Below are 12,886 nucleotides of genomic sequence, written 5' to 3'. Positions count from 1 at the left end.
GCGGTGCCCCCCTCCCGGGCACACAGACCTCTCACCGAACAGCCACGGCTCACACGGCATCACACCCGCCCGTCAGCGGTCCCGCAGCGCCCCCCGCGGCCGCGGCACCCCCGACCCTGGGCGCGGCGGCGGTTGCGCAGGCGCCGCCGGGCCGGAGAGTTTGGGACGCGCCGGGAAGTTGTGCTGGGTGTGCAGCCGCTGCCGTTCCCGCCATGTCGGGCTCCTCCAACGTGGCGGCCATGAAGAAGGTGGTGCAGCAGCTGCGCCTGGAGGCCAGCGTGACTCGCGTTAAGGTGAGAAGCGAACTGGGACGGGGCGGACGCGCCGCCATTACACCGCCCTTGGGGCGCGCCCCACGGCGGCTCTCGCAGGAGGTCGGGCTGCCCGGCGAGGCAGAGGCGGGGTAGGGTCGGGACCGCATGCCCCGACCTACCTCCCATCGCAGGTTATAGCCCGCGGCTCCGTCGGGCCGAGAAGAGGTTCGGGGCGCCTGCGCAGCCGCCTCTCCTACCGCTGCCCCGGAGCTCGGCCCGTGCGGGGGCCGCCTCGCCCTCTCGCTTCCTGCAGCCTCCCGGGTACCCGGAGGCCGGTGTCCGGCCGAGGCGCTCCCCGGGATGGTGGCTGTGCCCTTCCGTTTAATTTCCTTTTTCTGTCGAAGCGTCTTCTTCCGTCGTTCTCCGGTGGAAAGGGCCGCTAGAGTGGGGTTCACAACAGGTTGCCCCGGCTAGCCTGGCACTGTAAAATGGAGACTTCGCCGCAAAACGTACTGAGTACATTTAACTCGTGCTGTTTGGGGTTGAAACGGGGCCCTGCCGAATTAAGAGAAACTCTGGGCAAACTTCAAGTACAAGATACCAGTGAAGATGCTGCTTTCTGAAACTTTGATTCATATTTTTTACAAGTTCAGAGTTACAGTAGAGAAAAGAATGACAGAGTTCTTACTACCTTGTCTTTAGGCACTACCTACCAAAAACCACTCTCATCATTAGGATGGCTTTCCAATGGAAGATAAACTAGCAGTTCAGTCAAGTAGAGCATCTTAAACTTTAGGCTGTATTTTTGTACAATTTATGTTAGTAGAAGGATCTTCATATATTTAACAAAGCCATCTCCAAGATGTTGCTCACCTTTCACTCTTCAGGCTTAAAAGTTTAATGTGAAGATTTTCCAAATTCTTACTCTATTATTGTGCAAATTCTTAAGAAACAAAAAAAAATTACAATGGAAACATTGTATAAAATCTAAAGCTGTACTGCAGAATGATTTAGCAGTGGTCTTTACTTCGTGATGTAGTTACATCCTCAGTAACAAGTGGTCAGTGAATTCTAATGCCAACTTTTATTATGACTAGGTTTCCCAGGCTGCAGCAGACTTGAAGCAGTTCTGCCTGCAAAATGCACAACATGATCCCCTACTGACAGGAGTATCATCGAGTACAAACCCATTCAGACCCCAGAAAGTTTGTTCATTTTTGTAATTACATGAACTACTTTGGTGTCTTTCAGTGGTAAGTTCTTGAATTACTATTCATAAATGGTTCTGTCATTAAAAACAGCTGGCTTTAATTGAATGAGACTGCCTGTATTAAAAGTATTCAGAAGAGACATCTGACTTCTGCAGCTGGTATTGGTCTAGATCCCCATTTTGTGCTCCTCCTGCCCTATTCTGGTCATAGCTCTATACTGGACACATGCTGTTCATAAATATTTTGAGCAGCATTTATATTGCAGGGCTTCTACCTGTCTCTGTTGCTGCAGCAAAGTAGTAGTGGGGCCAGCTACTACTGTTGGGACTAACCTGGTTGTGCAGCAATTCTGCTGTATTTTCCTTCTGTGTAAGGGTGTTACTTCCCTTTTTGCACATAGGATTACTCCTCTGACAGCATACACGGTGAATCCTGACTGTGACAGATAAAGCAGACTTTCATTCTTAAAACTTCTAAAGAGCACTATCAAAGATGAGTGGTAGCCTCAAAGCACACTCTCCCCTTACAGGACATGCCCTCTAAGCCACAAGAAAAAAAGAATTTTGTCATGGCCCATACTCCACTCATACAAGCTAGTACATGGCTAGCAAGTTTAAGTGGAAACAGTTGAATACTCATTTGGATTTTCATTCCATAACTTTTATAACTTCAGTAGCAATACTGCTGTCATGTGAAGACTACTCATCTGGCATTCCTTGGAAATTCTGATTAGATTTTAGACTAATCTTTTAGAAAGGTGAGTTGTAGATCGACAGTAGTCTCACTGAAACTCAAAATAATTTGCTATTTTGACCTCATGATAATTTTACCATGTCCCCTTCTCACCACTCCCTTGATTTGGCTCTGTTGGTGGTGAGGGCATATATGTTATTTCAAAGCATCGGATATGCAGTGAACCATAGCACACAATCCTTACACATCTTGTAGTGAGTCTTAACCTTAAAGAATTCTGGTTTTGTAGCTGGCTTACATCACCCAGAGCGTTGTAATTTGCTAGATTTGCACTGTGATATTTAGGCAGCTTTATAGAAAAGTGACTGCAGTCAGACTGGGTTGTTAGAATTGTTCTTTAAAACTGTTTTCCCCTCAAGCAGACTGTAGAAAACTTCCAAAAAGTTTGTGTATAAACAAGGTGGTTTGTGCTAGTAATAACAGTATACAGACTGATGCTTAACTGTATAACAAACAAAACCACTTCCCCTATTGTTTTGAGCAATGAATTACAGCAGTGTAACTGAAGTGTAATTTAGAGTTCTTGCAGCTTTTAAAGTTATTTTTATTGTGAATTTTATCAACTATTCTTATTTAAAAGATTTTATTCTTGGGCACTGACTTGTGTTCACACTACTGTAGCTTCAACCCCAAGCAGTAATTCAAGGAAGAAATCAGATCATGTGTAAGCATTATAAACTGCTAACCTATAAAAAGAGAAACTCTACTTTTATCAGTGACGCATACTTGCCCACTGAGGTTTGCCAAGGTCTAGTAATTCCTGGGTGTGAATGTCAGGAAATAATGTGTCCTCTACCTTGCACATGCAGGGCATAAAAGGCTTAATATTTTCTTTCTCAACTACAGGCCTTATCTTCTGTCTTTCTGAATTCGGAGCGAAGCACGCACTTACGCTGAAGTTACAGGCAGAAGTCATAACAGCAGCTTAAGTTACACTACCTATATGGAAAATGTCTTTAACTCTTGCAAACACATCCTCAAAATAGGCAATTTCTTAGTTATAATCCTGGTGTTTTCACAATGAACCCATGGAGTTCATGTTTACAGTTAGTACCACCTCTGTGGAGTGAAAAGTGTAATTTGTTAGTTACAGACTTCCCCTGCTTTTCAAAGGCAAAGTAGATGCCTGGCATTTCTGTAGGTGCCAAGTGATTTGGAACAACTTTTTCTGTCCTTCTACTTTTCAGTTCTTTCCAACAGCTTTGATTGTCATTTTGTGCCCTTGGGCTTCATGGTTTTAAAAGTTTATTTTATAAACCAGTAGTAGTTTCATAAGACAGCTGTTGAAAAAAAGAGGATTTTGTTTTTCCTAAATAGCAGTACATGGCATACTCTGAAGGTGCATGTTCTTAGAGTTGCTTTATTTAGAACTGATACTTTTCTAACTACATTTTGTTTTTTATTTTCAGATCTTTTAGCATCTTTTCCTAGCTGCTGATGTGTGTATGGGCAAAGTGCCTCAAGGAGTGGCCTGGTTTGAAGTCTGTACAAAAGCTTAGCTTTCATGTGCCAAATCTAACTGTAAAATTGCTACTGTCGTCAAACTTCTTACCATCTACCTCTCCAAATGAACTGTATGCTAGTAAAATACTTCTGTTTCATAAGGGAATCAGTTTTATATGCCAAGCAAAAAATAAAAGTGTCTTGACTTAGTCTGGTCTTGAAATTATTGTTAAAAGTTGATTAACACCTGGCGATGTTGACACCTTTACTGCATCACTACAGCAGCTAGGGAGTATACGGAGGAGTCTGTCTTTACATATTCCATGCTACTGCAAGTTTTCCTGGGGTCTTACAGAACAATGAGTATTCATCAGTACTATATTCAGAAGCATAATAGAAAAACTAAAAAAAAAAAAAAAAATGGCTGTTTATAATTCAGTTATACAGCCTGTCCCATATTATAGCCAAGACAGAGTAACTTTATCTTAAACAGTAGTTCTACCCTAATAGATGACTTACGTACTCTATGAGCCATCTGACTCTTTAGATGAATATGAAAAAGCTCTTACTATAGCTGCATATGAAAAGGCAATTCAAAGAAAACATCTTTTTTGCTGCCAGTGAATGCGTAAAACCTAAGGCAGAACAATATTCTGCAGATAATACCAACGCGAGTATAGCTATGAGGCTGAAGAACCATATTTAAGGTTTTAGTGGGGAAAACCCTGCTCAGAGACTTGACTGTTCAACTGAGCAGCATTTTTAGATGAGACTGCTTCATGGCCTCATGAATTCTTTCCCAGTGTTACTTCTTTTCAACTGCATTGGGTATACACCTCTTCTAAATAGGACATGTACAGAAGAGATACCTTTAAGAGTCAAATGTATTTTTGTAACTTCAGCAACATAGCTGTCTTATGCAAGATGTTCATGAAATAAAATACCACAAGACTTCCTCAGTCAGTGCTGGATTGCATACAACCTTCTCAGTGTTCCCTAGATAGGAGACTATTTTTTGAAAACTGTCACCATACTGTAAGTCAGAAAGAGGTTTAAAATATTTCTGTCTTACCTCATTAATGAAAGACATCAGGGTTTAGCTGCTGAAGAGAAAAAATAAAAAGCTGTATAACAAATATTTTATTTTGAGAGTATCTTTAAACAAAATATTTACTGTATTTGATGTTACAAAGTGTGATCTATCTCTACAGCACAGCAGCAGTCAAGGCACATCTTCAGTGATAGCTAAATTACAGGCTGCTTTGACACTGCCATAGTTTTCCTGCTAAACTGGAAAAGAGTCACTGTCCTCGTCATGTTGGATTAGCTACAAACATAGGAAGAAAGATGCATCCTACTTTATGTGCTCCTGTAGAGTTTTAATGTTTGCATCCACAGATAGATACTGTTCAATATCATTATCATTCATTAGAAGTCTCAGATAATCCGTAGTTTGAAGCAGTTGTTGTATTTCTGGCCACCAGCAATTGGCAGATAGCTGTCCCTTATAAGTGAAATTTTCTTCTACTTGTGTCCATTTCTCGTCGCTGAAATTCAAAAGAAAAGTTACCAACCAGCAAATTCATGCAACAGGATACAAACAAGGATGACCACTCCAGTTTATAATGGGGTAGGCAGTGAAATCTGTCACAGTTATACTATAGTTGATCGAATCTTTATAGTCACCTTTTCAAGACTAACAAGGGAGAATAATTAAGAGATTAATGGTTTAGAACTAACGAACATGCAGCAGTTCTCTGTCCATTACAGTAGACAAAGTGTCTTTAAAACAAACAAGCTTATCCATTTCAGGGACTACACCAGGAGTATTAGCTTCTGGTATAGCTTGGAGACTCACTTGTAAGTTCTGCCCATCAACTGTAATTCCATGGTAGAAATTACTGGAAAAGTAAATTTTCATTGCCTAGAGTAATACTTCCATTTTTTGAAGATGTACAGATGTCAGTGTTAATTTCCACTCACTATTAAGAAGTGACACTTAGTAAGTAGCTTAATCATTTTTACATTATGATTCCTGTACTCACCTTGCACAAAATCAGGTCTAGTCAAGTTTACCAAGCTTCCTGTAATAGCTTATACCAGGGGAGCATTTTTCACATTTGCTTATATGGTTTGTGTTAAAAAAATTGCACTCTGCAAATAAGTAGTCATGGTACATTGATATTCATCATCTTTGCTATTTTTATTTTTGACTTGCAATATAGCAGAATGCTTCTACTTTGCATATTTCTCAAAATATACCTCTAAATACTTCAGTTAAACATGTACTGAGAATTTCATTTATACTGCTTTTTTAGGCTAATATTTGTGGTTACACTTCATGTCAGATTTAGCGTCCCTCCCCAAACAGGACTACTTCACTACTTAGACATACCTTATGAATCCATTCATATTCACCAAATTTGGAATCAAAGGTTCCTTTTTGAAGAGACCTCAGCTTTAATGTAAAACGTGGCCCAAGTTCTTGAATTCCTACTTTCTTCTCACTCTTGAAGATATATCTTGGGGAAGGAAAAAAAAAAAAAAAAAAGAAAAAAAAAATTTAAGAAGCATGTTATGAGAACATTTGCCCAGAGAAGCTGCGGCTGCCCCATCCCTGGCAGTGTTCAAGGCCAGGTTGGACGGGGCTTGGAGAAACCTGGTCTAGTAGAAGGTGTCCCTGCCTGTGGCAGGGTGCTGGAACTGGATAAGCTTTAAGGTCCCTTCCAACCCAAACCATTCTGTGACTCTTATCTATGAACATTCTCATTTGTGAGTTTTGTGGAAAGCATCACCTGTGGAATCTGAAAAAGATGTAGTCTCGCTGGTTGTGAAATGTAGCTACTTGTCTTCCAATGAACTGAGGATCATGTGGGAAGAGAGAAGCAAACATGCGACCAATAGAATGGCCGAGTCGTGTTGTAAAATTATTCAGGATTACTTCAGGTACATGTTCTGTGGGCTCTTTGCCTTTTCGCTGAAATGAAAGTAACAGGTAAAAATGCAAAGAACAGATTGAATACAAAAGGATTTTAATATATTATCAAAAAGGAATTTGAAATAAAAGGGGGAAGACAATCACAGCCAGCCTCTCGCAACAGGGCTGATATTATTAAGGCATGTTATTACATGCCTCAAACACAACTTAAGTTCATACACAAGTAAAGGAACAACTAGTAACATAAGGATCTTTGGTTCAACAATGTAAATTGAATGAAAAAGCATAAATAAATAATCTTACATTTCCTCTCTCCTGCACCTATTTCCACTCATGGCAGCACCCATTACAGCAAATAATGCTCTCTGCCTACCACAGGACTCTTCTCTGTATTAATGCCAACTAAGAGTATATTCTTATTAAAGAAGAACAGATGAAGTTTAAAAATTACTTATTTCAAACAAGAAAAAAAAACATTTTACTACAAATTATTTAGGGCTAAGTAAGCAATACTTACTACAGAAGAGGTAACAAGGCTGTAAGAGTAAGAAAAACTAGGTTTACTTCATGATTAGGAACTACATCTATTGAAATCTTTCATCCTTTTGTATACTTTTTATACACATCCTGTTGTGCATATACTTGTATACTTCTAGTATACTTTTATACACACCCCCTATTTGTGTGTATACTGTACACTGGGTATTCTCTATGGATGTAAGGTTATCAGCTGCTATTTATTTGCATGACTGTAGGAATACTTGGCAGCCAGTTAAAGAAATTCAGCAAATAACTATGCAAATGGAAGTATTTTGCTTATGGAAGTAGACTATACTAGTCCTTGGCCTCCTGTCAACTTATGAGAAACTACCTTTACAAGATCAGCTAAATGGTACAACAGCACAGGTTTGACGATTCAAACAGACTGAACATATTTATTATTAAACAACAGACTACCTTTTTTTTTTTTTTTTTAAGGAGTCTCACCTTTATTTCTTTACGCAACCGGACACTACTCATTCTAAAATGAGCAGTTGGGCCATCAGGCAGATGACTTAAAACAAGACCATCTGTTCACAGAGTTAAAAAAAAGGAAGGCTGGTAAAATTCAACATGTAGTTTACAGAAGAACATTAACTGCAAAATGCAGTATTAAAGTACATCCATAATCTATGCCCGATTTACAAGGTTTCATTATATTTTTGAACATAGTTTCATAAACTAGTTAGCTGGTGTTCTGAAGGATGTCTATTAAATTTTGTTTCAGTAACTAACCAGTTACCTTTTATTGCTTCTTCACTTATCAATTAGCAATGTTTTATCTAGTCAGCAAAACTAAACAGAATTTCCTAGTCAGAAAAACTTGTTAATTAAACTGTTAAATTTATCCATGCATTACAAACTAAACTAAAAAAGCCAACACACTTTAATAATTTCACATTCCATTAGCCATCAGATACACAAATTGGCACAGTGATTTATAACTGCAGTTACACTGTAAGCTGAACAGTGAAGAGTTAAAAAACAGAATAAAGTAGATCTTTGATGCACAGCCTGGAATTATTTTCCTTCCCTAACATGCCCAGGGCTAGTATATCTATTTTAATAAATACACAAAAGGATACTTGGTATTTTGCGATCTTCATTAATGACTATTAAATCTGTGAAGTCCCTTGCAATACACTGGGGAATAATTCTTTTCAAAGCCAGTCCTCTTCGATAGTAGACATGTGAGTTAGGTATAACAGTAGACAGTTGTTCACAGAATCTCACTGTTCTCTGCAAAACAGGTGAGTTAAATTGCAATGTGGTAAGTAGAGCAGCAAATTCAAGTATTAGGAGAATGGAGGGTTGCTTGTTCCAACTGCCCTGCTGATGGTATGTTACCAGCTTCTCTATAAACATATGAAGACAAGCTATTAAATTACTTCATTCAGTCAGTGGAAAAGAAAATTACTTGCAATAAAGACTGCAGCACACCAAGGACATTTTTGGGTTTTTTAAAGGATTTTTTTCCCTCCCTTCATCACAGTAAAGCAGGAAAATCCCAAAAGCAAAAAGTTCACAACATTTCAAAATACAATATATCTATTACGTCATGTAGTAGTGTCTGACTTTCTAGATAAACTATTTGAGGTGTACTTTTCCTATTTTTAAAACCACTTTTTTATGGTTCTCACAGAAGTCAGTAATCTTCCCAATTAGTTATTGCAGGTAATTTGCATACAAAAACATACGCATGAGGCTTGGATTTTGTTACGGTGGAACAAGCAGTTCTAGAGAAACTAGTAGATTACATATATATACGTTATCAGTAGTCACTACATAAATCAACAGAAAAAAGTCCATGTGAAAGTCCATATTTTAAAACTTTCATTTGCCAATCATAGGTTGAAAACCTTAATATCTTATAACCAGTTGAATGCTTGGAATGATCGAAGCAAAAGTTACATACCCCACGAGGTCTGTCTGATGTTGTAATAAGAATTTTGGGAACTGTCTGTCTGTTGAAGTATGGTGCAAATTCATCAGTTGCTTCATCAAAAGCAACCTGGAAGAACAGAAGTCTTGTTAATACACCATATGTGAAATAATTGAAGAGCAATTGTTCAATATGATCTAAATTCTGATGAAACTGAATTTAGTTAAGAAAAATTTCAATTATTGAAATCTACCCTATAATTAATCATCACAAGGCATGTGGGTTTTGCATTTGTAAGAACCTAATGTGATAAACACTGGCAGGTTATACTATCAATAACAGTAGTGCAAAAGGCAAATTATACAGATAATGAAAGAATGACATCACCTCTTAAGTGAACCCAGCACATGTAAAAACTAATTTATCTACACCTTAATGGGCGAGTGGTGAATGATAAGTTTCATCAATCCATTTTATGACCCTTCTTGGAAAACAAACAAACAAAACAACCACCCCAAACAACATTTGACTTAACAGCACATACAGAAATTAAGCAGTTACCTCTTCATCACTGGGATCTACAGTTGTTTCATCATACACTCTCTGATTTTCAATAGTCTTTGGTATGGCTTTTGGAGGGGCCTAAAATAAGTAAGTTCATTAACTTAACACATTCATGTGATTTTTAAGTGTACTGCAAAAAACACATGCGTACTGCCATGATACAGTATACACTTCTACACAGAACTCAAGTATTATTTATTATATGTCAGCTTTTAAAAAAACAAGTTGCAATATCACCTTGGTTAAAAATAGGCATGAGTATCAGGACACCAGAGAGCGTCACATGGAGAAGTATTGCTACCACAGTAACACTGGTTGATTTCAGTCAAATTAAGAAACAGGCTTCCAACACAAAAAGAGGGGAACTTCCTATCCACTTCTCTTCTGTGGAAGAAAAAAGCTTTGCTTTTCAACAGCAATGCATTTTAGTCTTGACATCTACAATTGAACAACTAATAGGCTATAATGTTTACCCCATTTACTTGCACTGCTCTTGGGAGATTATGATAATACAGGAACTCACAGCTAACTGTCAACTGTCAAAACACTTTTGAGGTAGTTCAGTAAAAGAAGCAAACACCTTGTTAGTGGGTAGGCTTGGAAACAACTCGACAACTGGTCCGAGCAGGGTTTGGCCAGATCTGATTGGTTTAATTTATATAAAAATTACTTACTAGAGTATAATTCTTAACATAAACACAGTACCATAGCAATTACATTGGCCAGAAATTACTTTTCAGGAAGGGCCTACTTTTATGCCCTTAAGTCTGAAACTCACCCTGCCCACCCACAGCATCATTTAGCACAGTACCAACGACATTCCCAAGCTCAGCGGTTTGATACCTCCGCTACACAGCACAGTGCCGCTGAAGGCTACCGCAGCCAGCAGGCGCTGAGACCACTTCTCCACCGGAGTCTGTGGAGGCACCGTCTGATTCTCGACACTGAACAGCCCCAGCACAAGGCTGACATGAAGAATTATCACAGGGGCGAGCTGCCTCCCCGCCGGCGCGGAGCGCCGCGTCCCTGCAGCGGGGCGGCCTCACCACGACGCGGGACCTGGAGCCCTTACTTTGTCTCCGAGGGCTTCTCGTTCTTTTCTCCGCTTCTTCTTGGCGGCGAGTTTCTCCTATCGAGAGAGGGAGAGCGGTCCGTCAGCCAAACAGGGCCGGGCAACCCCCACCCTCCCGCCACGGCCGCTGCGACGGGCCCTCCTCCCCCCACCTTCCTCTGCTGCTGCTTCCATCGAAGGAACATGAAGTGCCGCCGCTGCTTGTTCTTGATCTCGGACACGCTAAAGGTCGGCGGGAAGAGAACCCGCGCCGGGGCCAATGACCCCGCACCCTCAGCTACCGCGCCCCTGCCATCACTCGCCATGCTGCCGCCGGGATGGCGCTGACCCTTCACCCCTGACCTCTTCCCTGCCCGCTGGAAGAGCACCTCTGCGCCTGTGCCGGGGCCGCTGGCCGGAAGGGCTCTTCTGCGCATGCGCGGAGGGCGGCCCGGCCCGGCTGCCGGTGGGCGCGGCACGGGCGGGGCGGTGGTTGACGCAGGGATGGAGGGGTGTTTAGGGCCTCAGGGCTGACGCCCTTAACCAGAGGGTAAACCGTTCTTTTTTACCGCATTGCCGTCATGTTTCGGCCTCGGTGGGCCCAGGAGATGTGGCTGCGACTCGGTGGCGGTCGTATAGCGAGTCAGAGAAGGGCTCAGCCACGTCCCTCGCTGGCGGCGGCGCGGAGCGGCAGGGTTGGGTGGTGGCTCTCTCCCCCCGCCGCGGCTGGCTGAGGTTCTTACACAGCCTGTTGTTTCGCTGCGCGTACCCTATATGGCTGAGCTGGTTGCTCAGCAGGGAGCAAACCTGGAGATAAGATGAGGGGATTTAAAAGAAATTATTGCTAAAGTGTAACTTATAATCAGGGGTAACAATATTAAGCTTTGAGCAAACATGACACACCGGCAGATTTACATAAATGATAGTAAAAGCATCATGACCCAGTAGTGCTTTTCCACGAGCACACGTTTCACATCCAGACGTTTATTTGTTCACAGTGGGTTAAGCTGTGGGAAGCATCTGTTTGAAAGGAACCGTAGGGGGTTTTGATGGTGATGCTCCTGAAAATCATTTTTATTCCATTAAAGCGTGTTAAAACTTAGGTGAAAATGCAAGAACCCCTACAACTAATGAAAGTGATTTAATTCAAGTAAAGCTAGAAATTAGTTTTTCTGTTCCTGATCTGATGTTCCAGCTTAGAGGTGTGCAGGTGTTGCTGCGCAGTAAGGGCTACTCTCTGGTGTATAGAAATTGAGTACTCAGGGATTGGGAGAGTGACAGAAGCTGGGTTGTTAAAGGCATTTTCGATCCCAAACTGCAAAATTCTGAGCCTAAGTGAGACTGACTAGTTCCATGTGTCCCAAGGATTGTCTTAAAGCTTGGAAAACATGTAATTTTATAAACAAATACTATTTTGTATTACTAAGTTTCTCTTAATAGATAAGCAAAAAGAACTCTGTTAACATAAACATGAAGATAGTGGAAAAAGATCTAGAACTTGAGACATTGTCTTGAACTAGACAATGTCTCAAACCTACTTCTGTCCTGTAAACAAATTTAACTCTGTAGGTTGCTTCACTACCTACAGGTTATTTCTACTTAACATAGATGTAAATGAAAGATCAAAAGCCTCATTATGCACAATCCCGCGTTTTTCTGGCTTCACTCCCACTTTTGTCAAGAGAAAATATTTCAGCTCTCCTTGGTGCCTTAAGGATAAGTAGTTTCCATGGTAATTAAGGCTTGGGGATTTAGTCGAGAATATGTTAACCGAGGACTTTCTGTAACTTTATCTCCCTGGCTGATGCAAATACCTGAGGTTGCAAGGGCACCTCCAAAAGTCATTAGCAGAGATGCTCATTGCTGTACTTAGTAGAGCTATTAGGGAGTTCTTTGTAGTTTCAGTTGTCAATGGTGTTTTTGTCGGGATGGTTGCAAATTGATGTGCATTGTAATCGGGTGAAGCTCATTGAGTACTTGCCTGTTGAAAAAAAACACATTATCTTCCTCCCTCCCGGCAAAAGAGAAGGCAATCTCCTAGTATGATTCAAAGACTTTTCTCCTAAGGTCTCACAGGAGCAAAATAATGATATGCAATAATACACAAACTTCCTAGGGCAGGGGAGGGGCAATAAGAAGATGCCAGAAGCACATTATGGACTTTGTAAAAATAAGATCACTAACAAAGTACAATTATAATTTCAATAGAAGGCCCAACTAATAAAGGCATTTATTGCATTAGTTTCATCA

General features: G+C 40.9%; 2 protein-coding genes across 3 annotated transcripts; one reads left to right on the top strand and one right to left on the bottom strand.

Moving 5' to 3' along the window:
- Nucleotides 1-152: 152 nt before the first annotated feature.
- Nucleotides 153-4,663, top strand: GNG5 (G protein subunit gamma 5). The gene is made up of 3 exons (XM_080622621.1): nucleotides 153-293; nucleotides 1,352-1,507; nucleotides 3,628-4,663. The coding sequence occupies exons 1-2, from the start codon at nucleotides 213-215 to the stop codon at nucleotides 1,475-1,477; spliced, it is 207 nt and encodes a 68-aa protein (XP_080478747.1). The 5' UTR covers nucleotides 153-212; the 3' UTR covers nucleotides 1,478-1,507; nucleotides 3,628-4,663.
- A 120-nt stretch (nucleotides 4,664-4,783) lies between these two features.
- Nucleotides 4,784-11,010, bottom strand: RPF1 (ribosome production factor 1 homolog). Of its 2 annotated transcripts, XM_080622619.1 has the most exons (9): nucleotides 10,810-11,010; nucleotides 10,658-10,714; nucleotides 9,583-9,663; nucleotides 9,055-9,150; nucleotides 8,225-8,378; nucleotides 7,587-7,669; nucleotides 6,457-6,638; nucleotides 6,057-6,183; nucleotides 4,784-5,208 (listed from the first exon to the last, which is right to left on the bottom strand). In XM_080622619.1, the coding sequence occupies exons 1-9, from the start codon at nucleotides 10,960-10,962 to the stop codon at nucleotides 5,167-5,169; spliced, it is 975 nt and encodes a 324-aa protein (XP_080478745.1). In that variant the 5' UTR covers nucleotides 10,963-11,010; the 3' UTR covers nucleotides 4,784-5,166. The 2 variants fall into 2 exon arrangements, with proteins under 2 accessions (XP_080478745.1, XP_080478746.1); XM_080622620.1 differs by lacking the exons at nucleotides 4,784-5,208; nucleotides 10,658-10,714; nucleotides 10,810-11,010 and adding an exon at nucleotides 10,364-10,648 and having other exon boundaries at nucleotides 5,215-6,183.
- Between the last annotated feature and the right edge of the window lie 1,876 nt (nucleotides 11,011-12,886).

The sequence above is a fragment of the Psittacula echo genome (assembly GCF_963264785.1).
Source record: "Psittacula echo genome assembly, chromosome: 7".
Lineage (NCBI taxonomy): Eukaryota > Metazoa > Chordata > Aves > Psittaciformes > Psittacidae > Psittacula > Psittacula echo.
The sequence above is the reverse complement of the archived record's forward strand: the minus strand, read 5'-3'. Positions and strand labels throughout refer to the sequence as shown.